The following is a 24700-nucleotide window of genomic DNA, read 5'->3' as shown; positions in this document are numbered from 1 at the left end:
AGAACCGAACATACACGGTTGAGCACGCCGGGGACATACATAGCTCGAAGCGACCTCAGATGCTTCTGACTCCAGAGGAGGAGATGGCGGGCAAGTTGCGACATGCGACGGCAGCGTAGACCACCTTGCCGGTTGAAGTACGCCACGGTCGCAGTGTTGTCCGTACGGACCAGCGTGTCTCTGCCCTGTAGCGGCCTTTTCAAGCGGCTCAGAGCGAGATGTACTGCTAGCAACTCGAGACAATTGATGTGCCAATGCAGTTGGAGGTCCGTCCACACCCCTGACACTGCATGCCCGTTGTACGTGGCACCCCAGCCGGTGGCAGAGGCATCTGTGAATACCACAGCATGTCTGGATACCTGTTCAAAGGGGACTCCTGCCCGCAAGAATGAGGGATCTGACCACGGGCTGAAGGTCTGGTGGCACGCCGGTGTGATTGCCACCCGGTGAGTGCTGTGATGCCACGCCCATCTCGGGACTCGGCCGTGAAGCCAGTGCTGAATCCTGAAGTGGTCTCATATGAAGCAGGCCGAGCGGAGTTACCGCTGCTGCTGCCATATCCCCCAGGAGCCTATGAAGCAGGCCGAGCGGGTTTACCACTGCTGCCGCTGCCATATGCCCCAGGAGCCTCTGAAAGAATTTCAGTCTGACCGCCGTCCTGCCTTTGAACGTGAGCGAATCCAACTCCATACTGAGAAAAGAGATCCTCTGCACAGGGGAGAGTTTGCTCTTTTCTCAGTTGACCTGAAGACCCAACTGGCTGAGGTGCCTGAGCACGAAGTCCCTGTGTTCGCATAGCTGATCTCAAGAGTGTGCTAGTATGAGCCAGTCGTCGAGATAGTTGAGGATGCGAACACCCTGTTCTCTCGTGGGTACAAGGACCCCCTTTGTGACTTTCGTGAAGACATGGAGGGGACAGGGACAGCCCGAAGGGTAGGACTTTGTACTGATATGCTCGACCCTCGAACGCAAAGCGCAGAAACGGCCTGTGTCGAGGAAGAATCGAGACATGAAAGTACGCGTCCTTCAGGTCAATCGCTGCAAACCAATCTTGGGGAGGAATGCACTCAAATGCATCTCTGCGTGAGCATTTTGAATGGTAGCTTGTGGAGGCTCCGATTCAAAATTCGCAGGTCCAAGATCGGTCGTAACCCATGTAGCAAATCAGCTCTATTAATAGGGGTGGGGGAAAACATCGATTCTTAGATGCATCGCGATGCGGACGTGGACGATTCTGAATCGATTCACAAATGTCAAAAATCGATTTTCAAAAAAAAAAAAATTTTTTTTTTAGATATGTAGCCTATTTATAATGACGTAATATTGACGGAACGCAAAAGACGGAACTCTGAAGCGCGGAAGTGCAGTTCCCGGACCGTCTGTCTGTGGCGTGCGCACATAACAGAGACGCGATGGCTGAGCGCGAAATCCAAACACCCTCCTCGTTAAAAGCTGACGTGTGGAAATATTTTGGCTTCTATGAAATTGAAGGGGGAAAGGAGCTGGACAAGAGCCACACTAGTTGTAAGCTTTGTAGAATAAAACTAAAATATTTCGGCAACACGACAAATATGAGAAGCCATATGACATGTTTCCACCCAGAGGAGGAAAAACACTCGGCTGTACCAGAGCCGTTTCTCTCTATGGCTCTGGGCTGTATCGGTGTTCAGATGATTTCTGCTGCCTTGTCGAAAAATGCTACCCAACCGCAAATCGATCATAGATAATGTTGATTCATTCTCTATTGTTTCCATAATGGCGTAAATCTCACAATATTATAACATCGTTATTTCATTTTAATCAGGGTAAGTGTATGGGGAGCATATTTGGATATTTTAAATGAACTAGCAATTATCACATTTGATATAACAAGTAAAAATGATATTATTATATGAAATAAAATTATAATAAAATTCGAAGTTAAGAGTACAGTATAATGTACTGTTTTTATTTTTAAAACGGTGTGAAAAGTAAAAATTATCATCAAATATTCATCTTTGACCTGTCAAAGTTTCCTACAAGTATCCACAGCAAGGATGCATAGATTTATGGGCGTGGTAAGCAGAAGAAAAATGAGTCTGCACATGCACCAGTAAGTAGCACATCTCGATGGGTAGCATGAATCATCAGAACACCTGTTGTTGTTATATTATTAATTTACTACAAGTATGCTGCTAGTTCAGGCACACATTTATTTTCCTGTTGGTTCTTTGCAATGTTAATAAAATATATTGTACGTTAATTCTTTATGGGTCATTACTTTGCACTTTTAAAGCAAAGTATTTATATTCACACACACACACACACACACAAAAGATTCAGATAATCGATAATCGCTTTTGAATCGAATCGCAGGCCTCTAAATCGTAATCGAATCGTGAGGTGCCTAGAGATTCCCACCCCTATCTATTAAATATTAATATTCAATAATAACTGGTTATAATTTATTATAAATATCTGGATCAGTTAATATGATTAACTTGAGGTAGCTAAATTAACATTACAATCAATTAAGGAGTTTGTCCAACGATCATTTATTCTAAGAAAAAGGTATCTTTCATTTCCACAGAAAAATAAGTCTTTCCTAGCATGTACAGCACTTAGAGCTTGTTACAGGGTCAAGATCGTAAATTAAACTTTGTATGCAAGCAGGGAGTCAGAACCAAACACCAAACACGTATTGTGCACGTTTTATTAACAAAAACACGAAAACATAACTAACATACAAACAATTACACATTCATTCATGCATTCAGAGGGAGATGGTTAAAGTGAGAGAATGAAACCGGAGGTAGGAAATGTAACTATGGAAAAGATCCATTTAACTATGAAAAGAACCATCAATATTATCATTTTCAAAGCACCTTCTTAAATTGATACTTGCATGGCGTTGCAGTTGACACAATTCTTGAAGTTGTTGGAAATTGAAATCGTTGACGGTTCCGTGAGTGTCAAATGTTGAAGTTGCAATCGTTTCCTTCTCCGTTGGATGAGGAAGATGATGAGCTTGCATGGGTAGTTCGACTCTGTTCTGGTTGGAGGTTTTCTCTTTCTCCATGAGCACATGGCTGAGCACATCAGTGTTAATTTCGTTGACGAAAATAACGACGAAAATTATTCGTCAACGACATTTTTTCACAGACGAAAACGAGACGATAACTAAATAAAACCTAGTTTTGAATGACAAAGACTATGACGAAAATCTATTGACATTTTCGTCAACGAATAAAAACTAGACGAAAATGTTAGATAGTGACGATTTGGGAAGCGATCCGTCAGAACTGATGTCCTGCGTGTGTGGTAGATGCGCACATTTGTAGGCTACTGTAACGTGATCTACCCCGCGGTCATAAAACGTTAAAAAATGTGAACGTCTGGGAGAATGAGTAGAGCAGACATATAGATCTCTGAATAAGAGTGACGATGCAAAAAAGAGCTCTATTCGGTGCGGTTTTCTTTGCGCACACACCTAACCCGAAGCGTGCAGTCATGCACAATACACCTACAGCGCGCGAGTGGGCTACTGAATTGAGCTCTCTTTCGTGTCTGAATGGAGAAATACACAACAGTATGTCTAAATGTCCTTTTTGGAGAGTATTCATGTAAACTATGCTGGTTATGTCTTAAACTGTGAGTGTGTCGGATGTGCATCAGTGCAATTGTATCCGCATGTCATTGGACATGATCCGACGTCTTAAAGTGACAGTGGCAATAAACCTAATGCGGTCCGTGTCCTTAATTTTGATCAAGCAACAAAAGAAAAAGAGAAAAGCATTCACTGTTTGTTGATAGCTTTAATAAGGATTAATTATATTTAATTCATACAAATAAATATGTCTGCTTGAAAGAATAAAGAATGATGTGTAAGTAGTTATAAGGAATGAATATATCATTCATTGTAAAGAAGACTGTGTTGTACTTTAGGAAAAGTGGTTTTATTTCATTTTAAGATATTTTTTAAGTAACAGCAGTTAAATCTGTATCTGTATTGCATGTTCAAACTTAAAAATCATTCATATTAATAGGTTAATAGATGTTTTCTCCGGGAGTATATGGGTTTGGAAATTTTAGAGAAATTCTAAATTAATGCATTACAATTGAACTAAACCCATTATATTTTAGTCGACTAAATCTACTGTAGATTTAGTCGACTAAAATGTTATTGTATTTCGTCGACTAAAACTAGACTAAAACTAAAACAATTCAGATGACTAAAATATGACTAAAACTAAATGGCATTTTAGTCAAAAGACTAAGACTAAAACTAAATCAAAATTTGCTGACAAAATTAACACTGATGTGAGGTTGTTTACCTTCTGTTTCATACCTATGAGGTGGGGTAAGGAGATGATAATCTTGATCAGCCCGGTGTGGCTTGGGTCATGGGTCGTTGGTCCTCTTTTCTCATGGTGCAGTTACGTTTGGCTCTGGTGCTGTAGGATGTCAGCAGCCATGGGTGGAACAGTGTTCCTCGCGATGGCTTATCAGTCCTTTCGGTCTCCTGTCTGGTTAAAGTCAGGTTAAGCAGAGATCTGCGACATTTTGGCACACTTGTGGTGAGAGACTAATGCATGACCCTAAAGAGTTCAGAGCTAAGGTTTAATGGGTTCGCTAGGTATGTAGCATAAAGCTAGGTGTTTCACGTGTTGCTAGCTAGTGAAGTGTCACATCTCTCAGGAATTTCGGTCGTAAAAATCCTTATCTATGTAATAGGACACTGAGTTCTGCCAGTGGTGTTAGTTTCAGGGGAAGTTGGGCACATATATTAGTTGGGAGAGTGAGTTTGCTGGACTATTCATTAAATATAATGATGAATTATAATTAATTAATATAATTTGGGGCCCAGACAGAAGAGGCGGATGAGTGGCGAAGATTCTCTCCTCCCACTGCTCTCCAGGCCGTCTTCAGACCCAGAGATGAAGGAAACTGCTCTATTATTGAGAATTTGGGTACTGCTGGTTTTGAGGCCAGCGGCGGAACAGAATTTTTTCCACCCGGCCCTCTCCCGGGGAAGGGAGCGGTGAGGTCACCGTCTCCTAGAGAGCAGTTCCATCCATCTCCGGGTTGCCTGTCCTGGGGCCACTTACCTCTGGCTTTGCCGCCCTTCTTGGCGGGGGCATGGACGGGCGGGGCGGCCTGCCTGCCTGCGACTGGCTCCATGGCGCCGTTTAGGTCGAGGCTGCTGCTGCGGTGCTAGAGCAGGGGCCGAAGCAGGAGTACGCCCCCGGCGACGAGCAGACTGAGGAGCCATGGGCGGTGGGGTAGAGGCAGCAGCTGACCGCCGCGGCAGAATGTGTTTGAAGAGGCCGGTCTGGGACACGGGGGAGTTAATGAACCAGAGCTTGTCGGTTTCTCTCATGTCGGCCAGATACAGCCAGAAATGGCGTTCCTGGACCACCAAGGTGGACCTTCGTCGCACAAAGCGCGAGGTCGGTTCTTTGAGAACTTGTGGATCATGACCACCCTCGTGCAGGTCCTTCAGTGCCTTGGCCTGATGGACCTGCAGCAACCCCATGGCTTGCATGGCAGAGGCAGCTTCCCCACAGGCCTTGTAAGCCTAGTCGAATAGGTCCGACGAGAACCTACAGGCCCAGGAAGGAAGACACGGTTCTCCGCGCCAAGTGGAGTTAGGGCACAGCTGCATTCCAGCGGCCCACTCCACTGGCGGGATACGCGTGTATCCCTTAGCTGCCCGCAATCAAGGGTGGTGAGGGAGGAGCCACCGAGACGGTTTCTGGCAGTAAAAGGTGCCGTCCACGTCTCCGTGAGCTCCTCGTGCACTTCCGGGAAGAAAGGCACTGGGGTGGATTGCTGAGAACCAGCGCGCACCACCCCGAGATACCAATCATCCAGCCTCGAGGGCTCGGGACACGAGTGTTCCACTCGAGCCCGATCCTGTTGGCGGCCCGGGAAAGCATGGCCATCATCTCTGGGTCCAACTCGGGCAGCGCTGGCACACCCGGAGGAGGCAGCGGTTCCGAGACGTCATCCGCAGAGATGTCTGACCCACCGTCCGATGTAGCGATCGACATCTTGTCGTTGCGGGGACCGCTGCCTCTGCGTGTTCGAGGCCCAGACACACGAGGCAGCGATCGTGACCATTCCGTGACCCCAGGTAACGACCGCATCCAGAAACACACAGATAGAATATCTTCTTGAAAAAGACGCAAACTATCTGTGTAAGCTCTTTTAGGGACTAATCTCACAGGTGCTGAGGCACGCAGTCACTGCGAAAACAGATATATATAAATATTAGAGATGCACCGATTACAATTTTCTAGGCCGATTCCGATTTTTCATGAGTTTGGCCTGCCGATACCGATTTTAGCCGATTCCGATTTAATTTTTTCTAACCACTTTACAGCAAACTCAAATATTTATTTTCTATCTTTTCTTTAATAGAACATTTTACATTGAACATTTTTTGAACAAATAAAATAAAATATAACTATATAAATTATTACTCCTGGTGTGGGAAATTCACACATATCTAAGTGCAGTGTAATGGTATGGAAGAACCATTTTCATTTCCATATATTCAACAAAAAAACAAGTGATATATTTTCTTATTTAGGAAACTTCTATATGAAAACAGGTAATGGCAATAAAATACCATAATTTCTCAAATAAAAACCGGTAGTCAATTAAACGCCGGGCCTCTAATAGTGGCCGGGGGCGGGGTCAACACAGACAAATAAAGGCCGGTGTCAAATTAAGGGCGGGGGAAATTTAGTGTTGGTAGGTAATCTCCTGTGCCTTTCATATAATGAGATAACGTAACATACTCATTTTCCACTAGATATTGTCCTCTACATCTCATCATCGATGTCGGCCCGCTCTGACGCGACATAACTGCCAGATTCAAACTGTGCTTTCACGCTGAGCTTTCAGCGCTTGTCATACCGTATATCACAACTATTCAGTGTTTTTAACCACATCATGTTTATTTTAGGTTTCAGACATTTAAATACATATAATTTATAGAAGAACAATACATTTATAGTTTGTAAAATACACAATAGTGTCTATGGAAGCGGCAATAACAATTCATTCAAATATATTTGCCGAGGGGTTTTATTCATCACAGTGTAACTATTAAGTTTACTCTGTTCTTCTCCCAGTTCACCGGCCACTTACTTTAATGTATTTCGTGAGAAACTGATGAATTCACGTGCTGTAATAAATCCAACAGACAGGAATCTCTGAACTGCGGCCCAAACAAGCATCTTACGTTACAGATCAAGATCATTTATTACGTTAAAGGTTTTTAAACTACACAACAAACTCTTGTCTCAAACATGTATTTGAGAATCTGAGTTTGGAAGTTTAAGCAAGTTTGTTAATATTTAGAAAAAAAAGTGCTACAGCTCTCATACAGCGCTATTTTGGCTGTGGTGAATCACGTGTGTGCCAAGCATCACGCGTCACCATCGAAACAGGGCGGGCGGGGGGATCGCGATGCAGTCTCAACATAGTGATGTCTGTCAGCCATCGCAATAGATGATTGCATCGTCTATCGGCCCAATCGTATTATTTATGAAAAAGATGGAATTAGAAATAAAGGCCTGCCTCTAATAAAAGCCTGCTTCAAATAAAAGCCGGTTACCTTCTGCAGTTCAGGTAAATAAATTAACCCCCGCTTTACTGCTGCTCACGCGACGCTCCTGCTCGATGCTCACGTGCTGCTCCTGCTCTCGGTGTGAATGCACTCATTGATTAACATTCACGGCTTAAAAAAAAACGCGCTGCTCACGTTTGTGGTGTGAAACGGCCGTAATTCACTAGGTTTCCTACATGTGCGTTCAGTGTGCACGTGTGATGCTGATGTTGTTGCGCGATGTTAATCATGCGGCGCCCGTGTGCATTTGACCGGCAAAAAAAATCGAAATATGTCAGACTGACCCGCCGGTCGTGGCCGCAAATCGGCCAATTCCAGTCACCAGCCGATCAATCGGTGCATCTCTTATAAATACAGGGTGTCAATGATGGCCTTCTGGTCAGCAGTCAGGTCGGCAGTCTTACCCATGATTGCGGTTTTGAGTAATGAAACATGCTGGGAGTTTTTAAAAGCCTCAGGAATCTTTTGCAGGTGTTTAGAGTTAATTAGTTGATTCAGATGATTAGGTTAATAGCTCGTTTAGAGACCCTTTTCATGATATGCACATTTTTTGAGATAGGAATTTTGGGTTTTCATGAGCTGTATGCCAAAATCATCAGTATTAAAACAATAAAAGACCTGAAATATTTCAGTTGGTGTGCAATGAATCTAAAATATATGAAAGTTTAATTTTTATCATTACATTATGGAAAATAATGAACTTTATCACAATATGCTAATTTTTTGAGAAGGACCTGTATATGATATGAAGATATATGTGCACCTCTCTGCGCGCTGTCTCTCTACCGCTGGTCTGACCAGCTGTAAAAACAGCTTTTGAGCGCTCTCAGATGCACCTTACCAGCTGTTATAACAGCTTTTTTTGCTTTGCTCAAATAAATGAGAACAAAAAAAGGAGAGAGAAAAAACCGTTCACGCAGCTGCGCCGTCACGCCCGCACCAAAGTGAAGAGGTCCGTTTTTAAGAGGCTTGCAGATTTACTTTTGAAGATGGCATCGAAGTGTTGGCTCCATAGCAAAAAGCTGAAGTGCAATTGCAACAGCTACTCATTATATACCCCCGCTGCGAGGCTGTGCAGCTGATGCAAATGATTGCACGCCAATGTGTATTGGCTTGTTTTAGGTTCACTCTAAGTAGATTGGCCTCTCTAGCGAGATTCCTATTGGTCAGTCAGACCTACGTTGTAGTGACTGACCGATAGGGAAAGAACATTACAGGCTATACTATAATACTCAAAACTATCATGATATGAAAGGCTCCAGTACAGAGTTGCACAAATCGCTTTTGGCATTCCGGGTGCAGAATGATGCACTGGAGGAACATGAAGTCACAGAGAGTATCGCTCCTCATTGAAACGTTTAGGGCACAAAGAGAAGAGATATTCTGTGTACAGCTCCAACAGTGTATCTGTCCAACAGTTTGAGCCTTTTTTCTTCAGTTTTAAATTCTAGTTACTGTGTCATCCTCATTTCAATTCATCCTCATTTATATAGCGCTTTTAACAATGTAGATTGTTCCAAAGCAGCTTTACAGAGATAAACATATAATTTAAGGTAACAGAGATTGGTTTGGTTTTATAGTGGTTCTTGAAAAATGTTTTTTCCAGCTAGCTTTACAGAGATAAACATATAATTTAAGGTAACAGAGATTGGTTTGATTTTATAGTGGTTCTTGAAAAATGTTTTTTCCAGCTAGCTTTACAGAGATAAACATATAATTTAAGGTAGCAGAGATTCGTTTGATTTTATAGTGGTTCTTGAAAAATGTTTTTTCCAGCTAGCTTTACAGAGATAAACATATAATTTAAGGTAACAGAGATTGGTTTGGTTTTATAGTGGTTCTTGAAAAATGTTTTTTCCAGCTAGCTTTACAGAGATAAACGTATAATTTAAGGTAACAGAGATTGGTTTGATTTTATAGTGGTTCTTGAAAAATGTTTTTTCCAGCTAGCTTTACAGAGATAAACATATAATTTAAGGTAGCAGAGATTCGTTTGATTTTATAGTGGTTCTTAAAAAAGTGTTTTTTCCAGCTAGCTTTACAGAGATAAACATATCATTTAAGGTAACAGAGATTGGTTTGATTTTATAGTGGTTCTTGAAAAGTGTTTTTTCCAGCTAGCTTTACAGAGATAAACATATCATTTAAGGTAACAGAGATTGGTTTGATTTTATAGTGGTTCTTGAAAAATGTTTTTTCCAGCTAAAGTTAGTTTTGATTGATTCACTTCCGTCTAAATGATCATTTGTTATTAAATTAGGGGCCGCTAAGACAACACCGTTCTCTCTAAACAGACTTTTAACGTGAACCTGTGATAGACGCTGATGGCGTTCACATGCGCATTAAGAATTGATTCTATAGTTATTATAGAATATATGTGCGCAGGTTTTGATATATGTTTGAATATATGTGCGCAGGTTTGTAACTCCTTACAAACCATGCCTAAACAAACTACTTGTCTTGTCTATAAATTTTGATGCAGAATTTTATTTTATCTTATCACTTTGGGTAGGTACGCAAACCGAAAAATTCCACAACGCTTTATCTGTAGAGTGGTATAGTGATCCTCCATAGGGAGATGCTAGTTGGCACTTCAGGACTGCATTGTCATCAGGTCCAGGCGAAAGTCCTTCGTCAGATCTGGAAACGGCCTGGATCCGGCAGGCTACGGGAAAACATCGGGATAAACAAAGACACTAAAATTAGCGTAGATGCCATTCTTCTTATGATGTAACGAGTACATCATTATTTAAGGGAAGTGTTCCCAGTTCCGGCTGACCTAATCTAAGCAGCCTAATATTGAATTATAGAAGACTATAGAGTGTTATGTGAATGCTAGGTCAAAGAGATGTGTTTTTAGTCTAGCTTTGAACTGACAGACTGTGTCTGCTTCCCGGACAATGTTAGGAAGATTGTTCCAAAGTTTTGGTGCTAAATAGGAAAAGGATCTACCGCCAGCAGTCGATTTAGATATTGTAGGTATTATCAACTGGCCAGAACTTTGAGATCGCAATAGACGTGAAGGACTATAATGCGTTAAGAGCTCGCTCAAGTACTGGGGAGCTAAACCATTTAGTGCTTTGTAAGTAATCAGCAATATTTTAAAATTTATACGATGTTTAATAGGGAGCCAATGCAGTGTTGACAGAACCGGGCTAATATGGTCGTACTTCCTGGTTCTGGTAAGAACTCTAGCGGCTGCGTTTTGAACTAGCTGTAGTTTGTTTATTAAGCGTGCAGGGCAACCACCCAGTAGAGCATCACAATAATCTAGCCTTGATGTCATGAACGCATGAACTAATTGTTCCGCATTTGTCAATGAGAGCATATGACGTAATTTAGATATATTTTTAAGATGGAAAAATGCGGTTTTACAGACACTAGACACGTGACTTTCAAATGAAAGATTGGTATCAAAGAGCACACCCAGGTTCCTAACTGACGACGAAGACTTAACAGAGCAGCCATCAAGTATTAGACGGTATTCTAAGTTATTACGTGTAGAAGTTTTTTGTCCAATAATTAGAATCTCTGTTTTTTCAGAATTTAGTAGTAGGAAATTACTACTCATCCAATTTTTGATATCAACTATTTATTCTGATAATTTTGTGAATTGGTGAGCTTCGTTAGGTTTGGAAGAAATATAGAGCTGAGTATCATCAGCATAACAGTGAAAGCTAATTCCACGTTTCCTAATGATATCTCCTAAAGGTAGCATGTACAGAGTGAACAGCAGCGGTCTTAGTACTGAGCCTTGTGGTACGCCATACTGAACTTGTGATCGATAAGACATCTCTTCATTTACTGCTACAAACTGATAGCGGTCAGATAAATATGATTTAAACCATGCTAATGCAATTCCACTAATGCCAACATAGTTTTCTAGTCTATTTAAGAGAATGTTGTGGTCAATGGTGTCAAATGCAGCACTAAGATCAAGTAACACTAATAGAGAGATACAACCACGATCGGATGATAAGAGCAAATCATTTGTGACTCTAATGAGAGCTGTCTCAGTGCTATGGTGCGGTCTAAATCCTGACTGGAAATCCTCGCAGATACCATTTCTTTCAAGAAAGGAACATAGTTGTGAGGATACTGCCTTTTCTAGTATCTTCGACAGAAAAGGTAGATTTGAGATCGGCCTGTAATTGACTAATTCTGTAGGATCAAGTTGCGTTTTTTTAACAAGCGGTTTAATCATAGCCAGCTTAAAGGTTTTTGGTACGTATCCTAGAGACAAAGACGAATTAATGATGTTAAGAAGAGGATCTATGACTTCTGGAAGCATCTCTTTCAGTAGTTTGGTCGGTATAGGGTCTAACATACATGTTGTCGATTTAGATGAATTAACGAGTTTGCAAAATTCTTCCTCTCCTATGGCAACAAATGAATCAAATTTTACCTCAGGGAGACTATAATGCACTCCCTGATGTGATGCTGTAGTAGACGGTTGCATAGTTATAATTTTGTCCCTAATATTATCAATCTTATAAGTGAAGAAGTTCATAAAGTCATTACTGCTGTGTTTCTTGGAAACTTCTGGGCTTGAAGCTTTCTTTTTCGTTAGTGTAGCCACTTTTTCAAATAAATACCTTGGATTATGTTTATTTTCTTTTAATAGGGTTGAAAAATAAGCAGATCTAGCAGCTTTTAAAGCCTCTCTGTAAGCAATCGAGCTCTCCTTCCATGAAATCCGAAATACCTCTAGTTTTGTTTTCTTCCAGTTGTGCTCCATTTTTCTGGCTGCTCTCTTAAGGGCCCGGGCGTTGGACTATTTTCTTTAATCTTCTTTAAGCGCAACGGAGCAACTGTGTCTAAAGTGCTGGAAAGGAGAGAGTTAAAAGTTTCTGTTGCAATATCAAGTTCTTCTAAACTATCTGGGATGCTGAGACGATGAAACTAAAGATTGCTTTATAAATAATCTTCCTAATCAGTGGCAGAAGTGATAGGTCTAACATACTTGTAACACGGAGTTGGCTTTGCAGCCTTGGCTAAATGTAATTTACATGAGACTAGATAATGATCTGAGATGTCGTCGCTCTGCTGCAGAATTTCAACAGCATCAACATTGATTCCATGTGATAATATTAGATCTAGAGTATGATTATGACAATGAGTAGGTCCTGACACGTGTTGTCTAACACCAATAGAGTTAAGAATGTCTTTAAATGCCAATCCCATTGCATCTTTTCCATTATCTTCATGTATATTAAAATCACCAACAATTAGGACTTTATCTGCAGTCAATACTAATTCTGATAGAAAGTCAGCAAATTCTTTGATAAAATCTTTATGGTGCCCTGGTGGCCTGTATACAGTTGCCAGCAGAATTCTCAAACTTGATTTATCGTTTACATTATATATTTTTACATTAAGCACCAACACTTCAAAAGAAGTATATTTAAAACTAAATTTTTTAGTGGTTTTGAAAATAGTATTATAAATTACAGCAACACGTCCCCCTTTGCCTTTCAGGCGAGGTTCATGTTTATAACAGTAATCATGGGGGGTGGACTCATTTAAAGTAATGTAATCGTCTGGTTTTAGCCAGGTTTCTGTCATACACAGCACATCTAGGTTATAATCTGAAATCATATCATTAACTATGAGCGCTTTTGAAGTAAGGGATCAAATATTCAGCAACCCAAGCTTTATCGTTTGCTCATCTGTATTATATCTATTTTTTATTTGTTGAATATCAATTACATTTTTAACCTTAAATCGGTTTGGACGTTTTTTGGATTTCCAAATTCGGTGAACAGAATCTCTATATGATGATATCTAGGTGAAAGAGGCTCTATGTGATGGGATTTATCTGACCTTGGTGACGTGAGGCCGCTAGCAGACGGTCGGTTTAGCCAGTTTGTCTGCTTCCTGACCTGAGCCCCAGATTGTCATGTTTTGTCTCTATGAGCCAAATTACTAGAGGGAAGAGCAGCACCATCCCAGGAGGGATGAATACCATCTCTTTTCAACAGGTCAGGTTTGCCCCAAAAACTTCTCCAATTGTCTATGAATTCTATATTATTTTGCGGACACCACTTAGACAGCCAGCCATTGAGTGATGACAATCTGCTAACTATCTCATCACTCCTTCGAACAGGAAGGGGGCCAGAGCAAATTACAGTGCCTGACATTGTACTTGCGAGTTCAAACACCTCTTTAATATTAATTTTGGTGATCTCCGACTGGCGGAGTCGAACATCATTAGTGCCGACGTGAATAACAATCTTAGAGAATTTATGATTAGCATTAGCCAGCACTTTTAAATTTGCTTTGATGTCAGGCGCTCTGGCTCCCGGCAAACATGTGACTATGTTGGCTGGTGTCCCTATTTTCACGTTCCGTGTAATAGAATCGCCAATTACCAGGACACAATCAACATAATTTTCAGTGGGTGTTTCACTGAGTGGGGCAAATCGATTTGTTGTGGTAATCGGAACGGAAGAGTGGTTTTTTGATCCGCGACTAGAGCGATCCCTCACTGTCACCCATCTGCCTGGCTGCACAGGCAATAATTCAGCCGGAACCGAATCATGTAAAGAGTTCACTATGCTAGGCGCATCCAAAATAGAATCTAAAGCTCTAGCACACTTACTATCCTCAATTAAAGTTTGGATGCATGTTTCTAATTCTGAAATCTTCTCCGTCAGCCTGACTGTTTCCTTGCATTTATCACATATAAACCCTATATTGCAGACGGGGAAGGCTATGCTAAACATGTAACATGAAGTGCAGGTGACAATAACAGGACAAGATATTACTCACCGTTTTTGTTGACTGATTCTTACTCACCTGGGCTTTTTATGAACTCAGAGGCGTGGGCGCGCAAGAGAAAAATAATTAAATAACTGAGCGCACGGGTGGCGCGTTAACAGGCTAGCGAGTTACTAGCGTGTTGTGCTAACAATAACGGAAGCTGGTGATGTCAGGTTAATCTGAGATGTTGTCTAAGCTGTATTTAGTAGTATAAACAACTAGAAATGGTAGTAAATGATGGTTCAAAACAGAAAGAAATACAAAGCTAATACGAGGCTTAGACGGAGCTTACAGCCTCGAAGAGAACAAAACACAGCAGGCAGCTAGGCAGACAGGAGCAATCGATCAGGAACAGCAATCCTGTGTGCATGATGCCAATGCACAGTCCTCTGACTGCTCTACTTCAGTGTTGTGATCTAACAGACACAGAGTACCGCATCATTTAGAAACCACAATAAACTCCAGAAAGAGTCCTCTTATGCACACAGACCTTTATTGCAGCATCTGGGCTGATACCAATATGAGCAGCTTTTTCCCCATACTGGAATGATAAATCCGATCTTCAAGCAAAAGGAACTGGATAAAATATTCAAATGCTACCGATCCACATTCTGATTTCTGACTTGTGATGCAGCCTGAATCATGTAGCCATCACTCCATGTTCGTTCGTTGACCAGGGGAGATCTGGCCACTTAATATTCAACAATATTATTGATCTGACTGTACTGACGCTGTTGTATGAGAACTGAGCTTGACAACGGCATTACTGTTTTCCTGCAGAACTGCTTTATAGATAAAATTAACCCATTTAGTAATTGATGATCTTTACAACGGAACTGAATCAGCCCTAAACTTCTTTTAGAGCTGCTGTACAGCCGAAATGAACCGTTTGCATAATTTCATTATTTTCCTGTTATCCCTGTGAAGCTGCTTTGAAACAATCTGTATTCTAAAGCGCTAAATAAATAAAGGTGACTAGACTTGACCGATACTGAATATCGGATCCGTCGCATCCCTATTGCTTACATTTATTATAACTGGCAACTTTTTCAATCCACCTCTAAAAACATTTTTAAAAAATCCTATTAATTTCTCACAATTACTTTGTGATTTAAAGTGATATACCCAATCGTTTAAACTTATTCGTCTGCAATGCTTTTTTATAGGGTTCTGTTGCCATTGCAGGAGCAGTTGTGCGTTGGCTAAAGGATAACCTTGGAATTATACAGACCTCTTCAGAACTTGGTGTGTTTTTATGTAAATTATATTTATACCCAATATAAAAGCATACAATCCAGTTTTAGAATATTTCAATATAAACACTTCACTTTTCACCTCAGAAAAATTAGCTGCTGATGTTGGCACATCATATGGCTGTTACTTTGTCCCTGCGTTCTCTGGATTATATGCACCATACTGGGAACCAAGTGCCAGAGGGTAAGTAACGGATCCGTCCATTTAAAATATAATTTTCGGCTGATCTCTGTAAGTGACATAACAATAAAGCATGAATGTAATGAGCATAAGGCAATATATTTTAATTATAAATGTAAATCTTATTGCACATTTTATCATGCGAGAATACTTGTGATATTAATGCATTTTCTTTCTTCCTTTTAAGTCCAGTTTCAGTGCTGTGTTATTGCATGTGAAATTTACAACATTAAACCTCTGCCTCTTGCTTACAACAGAATCATCTGTGGTCTAACACAGTTCACGAATAAGAGTCATTTGGCTTTTGCAGCACTCGAAGCTGTCTGCTTCCAGACACGAGAGGTATCTTCCATGAATTGGCATGGGTCTGCATGATTGAATGTCCTAATTAAAATAATTTCTGACAGATGAATGTTAACCGTTGTCCAAAGCGTTTCTGTGGTCTCTACAAACTACAACCCCAAATCAGAAAAAGTTGGGACATTTTAAAAAATGTTCATTCTATTTAACCTTTTATTAGTTAACAAAAGTACAAAGAAACGTTTTCCAATGTTTTCACTGACCAACATAATTGTATTTTGTTAATATGAACAAATTTTGATTTTGATGGCTGCAACACACCACAAAAAAGTTGGGACAGAGACCAAATAAAAGAGAAAAGATTATCCAAATTAGATTATCCAACTATTTTGAAACAGTCCACAATGAGCAGGTGAATTGGTAATAGTCGAGGGTGTCATGTTTGGGTGAAAAAGGGCTTCTCAGTCTTTTTAAGCACTTTGTGCCATATATCTTGAGAGAATTGTCAAACAATTAAAAAATCACATTTCTCAATGCAAGATTGCAAAGCATTTATGCCTTTCATCATCTTCCATACATAATATTGTCACAAGATTCAGGGAATCCAGGGAAACCTCAGTCTGTGTAGGGCAAGGCAGTAGACCTCTGTTGAATATGTGTGTGACCTTTGAGCCCTCAGATGGCATTGCACAAGATACCAACATGCTAATCCGTTAAATACAGCCACGTGCTCAGGAGTAATTTGGAAAACCATTTTCACTGAACACAGTCTGACTCTGCATCAAGAAATGCCACTTGAATCTCTGTTACGCAAGGAGAAAGCTTCACATCAGTTCTATGTGGAGATGCCGGCGAGTTCTCTGGGCCTGAGTTCATCTCAGATGGTCTAGAAGACAGTGGAAATGTGTGCTGTGGTCAGATGAGTCCATGTTTCACCTTGTTTTTGGGAGAAAATGGACATCGAGTTCTCAGTCCCAAAGACGAAAGGGACCAACCAGACTTTCACCAGCGACAGGTGCAAAAGCAAACATCTGTCCTGGTATTAAGGTGCATCACTTCAAACGGTATGGTTAACTTGCATTATGTGAAGGTACCATTGACATGGAGGCATATATTAGGATTATACAGAGACATAAACTGCCATTTAAGATGACATCTTTCCTGGGAACCAAGACAATGCCAGGCCTCATTCTGCACATGCTACAACTGAGTGGTTTCTAGACACTCTGCACCAGTGGTTAAATTGGGCTGGGCTCTCCGGGGCTCAGCCCCGCACATAAGCCTACTCGTTTGCAGCCAGTTGCCTACTGGAAATTGTCACATAAAATTTGATGAAAGTGATGCTTTTGAAAACATATTTCTGACAATAAATGAAAGATTTTTGAAATGGCATGTCCATTTTGTCTCGGCGGAGCTGAGACAACGGCTGACACGGCCGTTTTCTTGTTCAGCTGCTTAATCTCGTTGTCAGTCGACCATGATCGCGCACCGCTCACGCACGCGCATCTAGGTTACACGGATAAATGTACGCAGCAATATATAATGAATATTCCTCGGAGATCCGTATTTGCGCGGGATGTGGAAGCGCGCAAAAGTTTCAGAAATGTACAAAAAGTGCCCTGGCCTTGAATGACAAGGTAAGGAAAATAAGACTAAATCAAAATTAAATAACCAAGACTAGGTTGACCATGTGATTTTTCTCAGGAGATGTTTTGAGTATTTTACTTCAGACACCGGATTATCAGCAAACTGCAAGAGAACTGCTAGCTGGCTACTCAAAATAAACTAACAATATATTCAGTCAGCATATTTGTAGTTGATCTGTGTGAATTACAGAAATATAAGACTTGCTAGACCTACATTTAGCTACCAAGCAACCTTTCCACAAGGATCGATTGAGTTTATTTTTGTGACTTGTGCTTATCTTGATGAGAAATGATGCAGAGTAAGATGTGTGTGTGTGTGTGTGTGTGTGTTGTAGTAGTAAAGAGAGAGAATGGGAGAAGGGAGTGTGTGTGAGGTGGACCTGGGGCATGTACCATGATGGTATTTGCACAAACTCAGGGTTACAGGATTAGTTTTGAGTTGACAAAACCAAACCAATCCAACCAGGCTTTGTTGGTACCATGATGCTGATCATCAACTTTCTCTGTCAACTCAGGCTTTGATCCTGAGTTTAGGTGTGACATCAGTAGCGAACAGCCAATCACACGTTGAGAAAGAGTGAAACTGAGATTAATTTCTCGCGAGCAGCACAATTCACTTATTAAATAAAAGTATTAAAATAGGAAGAATTTAAACAAATTTACACAGCAAGAAGAAAACAGCTGTATATGAAAGAGGACAACTAAAATAAAAAAGTCTCGCTACTGTATATCACTGCAAGTAAAAGTTGTGAAGTTATTTTATACAGCTGATAAAGGTATAGAGAGAATTGAACATTTAAGCTCACATGTAGTTATTTTATAGCTTCATCTATTGATGCTAAAGCGTATTTTACCTTTATATATTTATTCATTTAAACTGCGTAATAATAATTGATGAACTAAAATTGTACATCTGTGATTGATTAAGGGTATAATAATTACATAATATCTAAATCATACAAATTTATTATTCTAAATAAGCATCACTAAAAACCAGACGATTTTGTACAAACGTCTGCTGTTGCTACTGTCATATGCTGCACTGTCTCTTCATGTGCACATTATGTTTGGCACATTGTATGGGTCACTAATCATAACAAGGTAATACAATGTGTAATCAAGTGATGACTGATAACTAGTAATGTAAATGCTAAATGTCCTAATACCTGTTGATACTACAACAATGCAAAGTATATATGCTCTTAACCTTGCAGTTTTTCACATAATACTCAATTTCTCCATTTCTTTGCACAAAACTCTCCCGAAAGTGCTATTTAATGGTTTATTTAATTTTTTTATAAAAGAAAATGCCCCCGGACCCCCCTAGGGAGAGCACCCCCACATAATAAATCCCAATTTAACGCTTGCTCTGCACCATAGAAGGGATGTTCCTCCTGTTTACTGTAGTCCAGATATGTCTCTTATGGAAAATGTATGACCCATCATGAAAAGGATAATCAGGCAATGATGACCACAGACTGTTGAGCGGCTGTCTTGTATCAGACAAGATTGGGCAAATATTCCACTAGCGAAACTCCAACAATTAGTATCTTTAACTCCCAAATGATTAAAAAGTGTAATTAAAAGGAAAGGTGATGTGACAGTGGTAAACATGTCTCTCTCCCAACTTTTTGGAGTGTGTTGCAGCCATCAAAATAAAAATGTGTTCATATTTACAAAATACAATTATGTTGGTCAGTGAAAACGTCTCTTTGTACTTTTGTCAGCTAATAAAAGGTTAAATAGAATGAACAAATCACAGATTCTTGATTGTACTGCATTTTACAAAATTTCCTAACTTTTTCTGATTTGGGGTAGTAGTAAAATAATTTTAACTCAAATCTTCATTTGATGTAATATGCAGGACAATGTAGTCAGCCACAGACTTCATGTCCTGATCTACCTGTTGTGGTTTATTTTTCAGTGTCAATTTTATTGTACATTCCTTACCGTTTTGTTTTTACAGTCTTAAGGCTGGAGGTGTATTTCTAAATTTGAGTACTGTATGTCCTGAATAAATAAGTGACTATAAAAACTGTTTTTGTAGGATGTTAAAGGATGCAAAAAAATTTGTTTCAGATTCTGGATGCAATGAACCTGGACAGTGGTATTCATCTGGCTCAGCTCCAGGTTGATGGAGGCATGACATCCAACCGGTTACTGATGCAGCTGCAGGCCGACATACTGTGTATCCCAGTTGGTAAGATACACATTTTCATACAAAGGAGCTGAAAAAGTGCATCACTTTTTGAAAGGATGAAGCATTATTGATTTACTTGTACATCTTTATATGAGGATGTACATATCTGCCCATCTCTAAGCATTTATGTGATGTAATTTGTATTTATTTACAGTAAAACCATCCATGCCTGAAACCACAGCTCTGGGTGCTGCCATGGCAGCAGGAGCAGCTGAGGGGGTCAGTGTGTGGAGCCTGAACCCAGAAGATCTCACAGAGGTCACATCAGAAAAATTTGAACCTCAGATCAACCCAGAGGGTAAAGAAATCTAAAATCCAACACCCTACTGCTCATAACTAATGTAAATTGTATGTACAATATATAGTTTTTGCATTAAAGTAATTGTTTATTTAATTTGTAACCTTGTTCAATGTAATACTGACAAACTTTTCGGAACTTTCCAGGCCATAACATTGTATTGTAATGTGTGTAATAACTAACTGTTGGTTAGCACTCTAGTTGTAGATGCAACTATTATTATTTTTTTTTTTATACACACAGAGAGTGAACTGCGATATGCTCGCTGGAAGAAAGCTGTACAGAGGGCTATGAACTGGGAAACCACTGAGCCAGTCAACAATGGAAATGGTGTGACTCTATTGTAAATTTTATCAATCAAATAATCAAAGAAACACTGCAAATGCAAGTAATTCAGTAATTACATATATCTAAATGAGTAAAAAAATGTGGAAATTTATCTAATCTCTTTTGCTCAAATTATTTCAATGTTTTTTCCAAAAGGAAAAAAAACACGCCAAAAAATACAACCAGGCCCACAACAGTAGTCAAAGATTGAATTAGGGTTTGAAGTAATAAATAACCAGAGGTATTGACCCAGAATGTCCAAAGTCAGGGAGAATGGATGTTCAGAACTATGCAAGAGCACAAAGCTTGTTTTTTTAGTTGTTTTTTTTTATTTTTATCAGGGGTCAAAGTCCTCCTCCTTGTGATCTACTTTTCTGCAAAGTTATTGATTACCTGGTTCAGTTAGAACTAAACTCGGCAGTAAAGCAAACCTTCAGGAGAAGTGACTAGTTTTTCGTTTTCACAAAATCAGTAGTTACTTAATTGTCCCACTTGTTTTCTCTTTCTTTTCACTGTTTTGCATAACATGGACCTGTGTTTTGGACAACCAACAGAGGAGACTAGTATTTTCAGTAGTATACCCTTGGGCTTTTACATTCTGGGTAGCATGTTTATGTTAATTGGAGCAAAGTACATTGCAGGTCAGTGTGAGAGCGAGTGAGTGAGTGTGTGGGATTAACTACATAGATGCATGTTTTTGTATGTGTCCTGCTTAAAGTCCATTAGGACATGAGAGCAGTGAACATGAGCATTCTTGCATGGCAACATTTCAGGATAACCACCTCACATTAGTTCTCTTTATATGATGCAAGTAGATGTCTTGTAGTACGAATGAATGTCATAGACTAGCATTTCAATTCATGTGGGTCTGTAAGGAGGAAATTATAGAACAGGTCCTTTGTGATGAGATGTACTCATGGCAGCCGGAAAATAATCATTCCACAGTTCTCATTTTTTTTATTAATTGGAGAGTACCATGTTACTGTAAATATGTAGCTTGGTTTGGTGAATCTGGTGATGGAAAAAAGTACCTGTTCTAGGAATCTCCCTGTCTGCCCCAAATGTGCTTTTACTGTCACTATAACTTCTTCAGTCTCCGGTCATCCCTGTTACGCTATCTTCAAAATTACCAAGCATGCTGAAAAACGTAGACACTTTCTGCTCATCGGTTAAGCAAATCATAGTTTCTGCTGTTCTAACTCTCTCTCCGGTCATCCCTGTCACGTGTCACGCTATCTTCAAAATTACCAAGCATGCTGAAAAACGTAGACACTTTCTGCTCATCGGTTAAGCAAATCAGTCTCTCTCTCTCTCTCTCTCTCTCAGGGCTGAAGTAGAATTGAACATTTCCACATTTCAGAAGATAGGAGACAAAGTCAGAAGAACAAAAGAGGGTCTCTGGCTTTTCCCTTCAAACTCAAGATGTGCTGTGACTTTGGCAGACTACACCCCGTCTGAAGACATTCCAACTGAAATAGAGGTTGTTAATGTTTCCTGCAGACATAGCCAGAAAAGTCTTATATAATTTGGAGGCTCGATGTAGCAGAAAGTTTTATTGACCATATTTGATATGACGACATATTACTGTAGTATCCCCACACTGTTCACTAGAAGAAAGTTGCAGTGGTTCAGTGTTTCTAGCATTTTGTCTGTACAGTAAATTCTATTAGATTTTTCATTGATGCTCTCAGTTGTGCTACTCAATCTATCAAATTTTATTTTTTTAATGGCACTAACAGTCATAGAAGTGTGTCTGTGCATGGTTGTGACATTTATTTTCAATTTTGAAAGAGCAAGATATAATATTAATTTAGTTACTTATGAAACATATTCAGAACCGTTTTAGTGCACTTTATAATGTATTATGCTGTTTTGTGTATAAACAGCAAGGGAACCGTACAATCTCATATAAATAATGTGACGTCTTTCCTCGTTTACTATTTCATTTCCATTTGTCTGTTGGAAAAGTTTGTCATATTGTTTGAATAAAATACTTTGCACACCAAGTTATCTAGTCAAGAAATCAAGTTATCTAGTCCAAAACACTGGCCCTGCCCCTGCTAGATAGAGGTTGCACTACTGCATAGTTTCAGCCTTTGATTTTTTTTTACCACTATGAGAGAGACCATTAAAAAAGGACGTCACTTAAGCAGTTTTTAGTCAATATCGAAAGAATTACTGACAAGGTTTGTGTAATTATATTTAAACAAACATGCTGTGTTGCACAATTTCAGTGACATGACAAAAATAGGACATGTTAATTACTTTACTCTGCAGCTCAATGAAGTTATGATGAGGGACGTTAACAGAATTTCCTTTGAGTTCAACTTAGAAATTTTAAAAATGAATCAGTTCCTGAGACCTAATTCCTTTTTAAATATCTAATTTGATCTCAGGAAATATTTGGCACTTCATTTTCTCTCATACTTTACATCTGTGTAATGAAATCTCATAAGATTATGACAATGACAAATTTTGTAGAGGAAAAAATTATGAATTGTTATTTTCATGTGTATTTTCAATTTAATAGTTTTGTTTTGATGCATTAGTTTTGTTTTGATGCATTAGTTTGTTTTTTAAAGAACAAATCTGTTCGCATTTTTAAAATGTACTCTTCAAGTATTCATGGATTCATGGAGTACCTTTCAATCAACTATAACAAAAAAATGCTTAACAAAAAAGTTGCCAGTATTAAATTTCAGTAATTTATTTTCTTCAGTGTATGTGGCTTTGATTGTTGAACATTTGCAAAAAGTAACATTTGGGTTGTGCATGCATTGGGTTAGTGTATGCATATTTTTTCTTTCATTAAAAGTAACTTGTGACATTCATTCTTTTCACTTACCGCATCTGCTGCATCTTGCATTTCAGTTCTTTCCACCCAACTTGAAGTAAACTTCAAATAAAATTCTGCAAAATATAAAAAGTTATGGGCCTACATGAAAGTGAACTTGCTTCCCTGTCACTTCAAAGTACAGCGGAATGATGAAATCAAGACATAAACCAAAATAAATTGTGAGTTGCCTTTTTGGCTAAAAGGTTTAGGATAAGAAACAAACTCCTTTACCCCTGCAAAATCTGCTAACCAAGGGTGGTGGTTGTTGTTTTTTGCCCTCTTGGTCATGTAAATGAGGTTTGCCTTGATCAGGGTTTTCGAAATGGTTGGTGAATTCCTGGGGGTTTGTGATGTACAAATCTATCAGTGCACTAAATTACCCAAACGTGATGAATGTTTCGGTGTCATAAAATGTTAATGATGTTCCAATTTTCAAATCTTTGTTTTACATCTGGCCACTTCAAGTAACAATCAACTCCCTCCTAATCTGAGGGCATAGCATATAATTCTTGATGGTTTGGGCCTAGAAAGCCAGCAATTAACTTGTTTCTACAATCATTTCTAAATGAAAAGTGAAGACTTGAATATCAAGCATTGCCATGTCAGTGGAAGGAAGAAAAATCATAGTTCAATAGTCTGTGTTTACAGTTGGCTTTGCATTTGTGATTCAGTGGATCGTTGTGCAGAATGTCAAGCAAATTAAGGGAGAGCATGGCTGGTATGCATAATGGTCTAATCTCCTCTAATGCTGTTGATGTTTTTAACATGGTTGATGGGTTTGCATATGAATACGTGCATGGCATATTAGGTGTTTGCACCAAATGACTACACTATGACTCCAAATACAAAGCCTTGGTACATTGGGAGAGCAAACTAAGTAAAAGTTACTTGCCATTCAACTACTTGCAAGTACAACAAGACACCCTGTAAATATTGGAAAGCTTTAGAACTATGTACTACTAGTATAAGCCACGTACATTCTCCTTCAAGATTCAATTTTCTCCTGACACAGCTGGTGCCTTTTAAAAGCATTTGTGGGCTGTTTCGAATCTTTGTATGCTAAGTGCCATGTGTCTTATATAATGTCCACATACTTATATGCAGCAGTGTCTGTAAAAAAAATTGGGGTCCTTTATGGAGCAATCTTGTATTAGACTCAGAATAGACACCTACAGAATCTCTTTCATGGCACACAAGCTGTAGCATAACAAATTGTTAACATGTTTTACCAGCATGTTCCATGACTCACTGCTGTTGTCTTCAATGATGAACAAACAAA

The 24700-nt window shown here is 39.5% G+C and overlaps 1 protein-coding gene across 7 annotated transcripts in view; it reads left to right on the top strand.

The window, feature by feature from the left end:
- The window catches only part of LOC143740201 (glycerol kinase), a 53681-nt gene extending 30265 nt beyond the window's left edge, over window positions 1-23416 (top strand). For 2 of the 7 annotated variants that reach the window (XM_077232250.1, XM_077232248.1), the window contains 8 exons: window positions 15547-15625; window positions 15721-15817; window positions 16072-16156; window positions 19840-19960; window positions 20115-20258; window positions 20502-20588; window positions 21140-21226; window positions 21912-23416. In XM_077232250.1, coding sequence (XP_077088365.1) covers window positions 15547-15625; window positions 15721-15817; window positions 16072-16156; window positions 19840-19960; window positions 20115-20258; window positions 20502-20588; window positions 21140-21226; window positions 21912-21922 — 711 coding nt within the window. In that variant the 3' untranslated portion in view covers window positions 21923-23416. Of the gene's footprint in view, window positions 1-15546; window positions 15626-15720; window positions 15818-16071; window positions 16157-19839; window positions 19961-20114; window positions 20259-20501; window positions 20589-21139; window positions 21227-21908 lie in introns of all 7 variants that reach the window. The other 5 variants (XM_077232249.1, XM_077232247.1, XM_077232254.1 and 2 more) reach the window with 3 other exon arrangements.
- The last annotated feature ends 1284 nt before the right edge of the window (window positions 23417-24700 follow it).

Source organism: Siphateles boraxobius, unplaced genomic scaffold (assembly GCF_051911475.1).
Source record: "Siphateles boraxobius isolate OS27281-9 unplaced genomic scaffold, OSU_SipBor_1 17, whole genome shotgun sequence".
NCBI classification, from domain to species: Eukaryota; Metazoa; Chordata; class Actinopteri; order Cypriniformes; family Leuciscidae; genus Siphateles; species Siphateles boraxobius.
The sequence above is the reverse complement of the archived record's forward strand: the minus strand, read 5'-3'. Positions and strand labels throughout refer to the sequence as shown.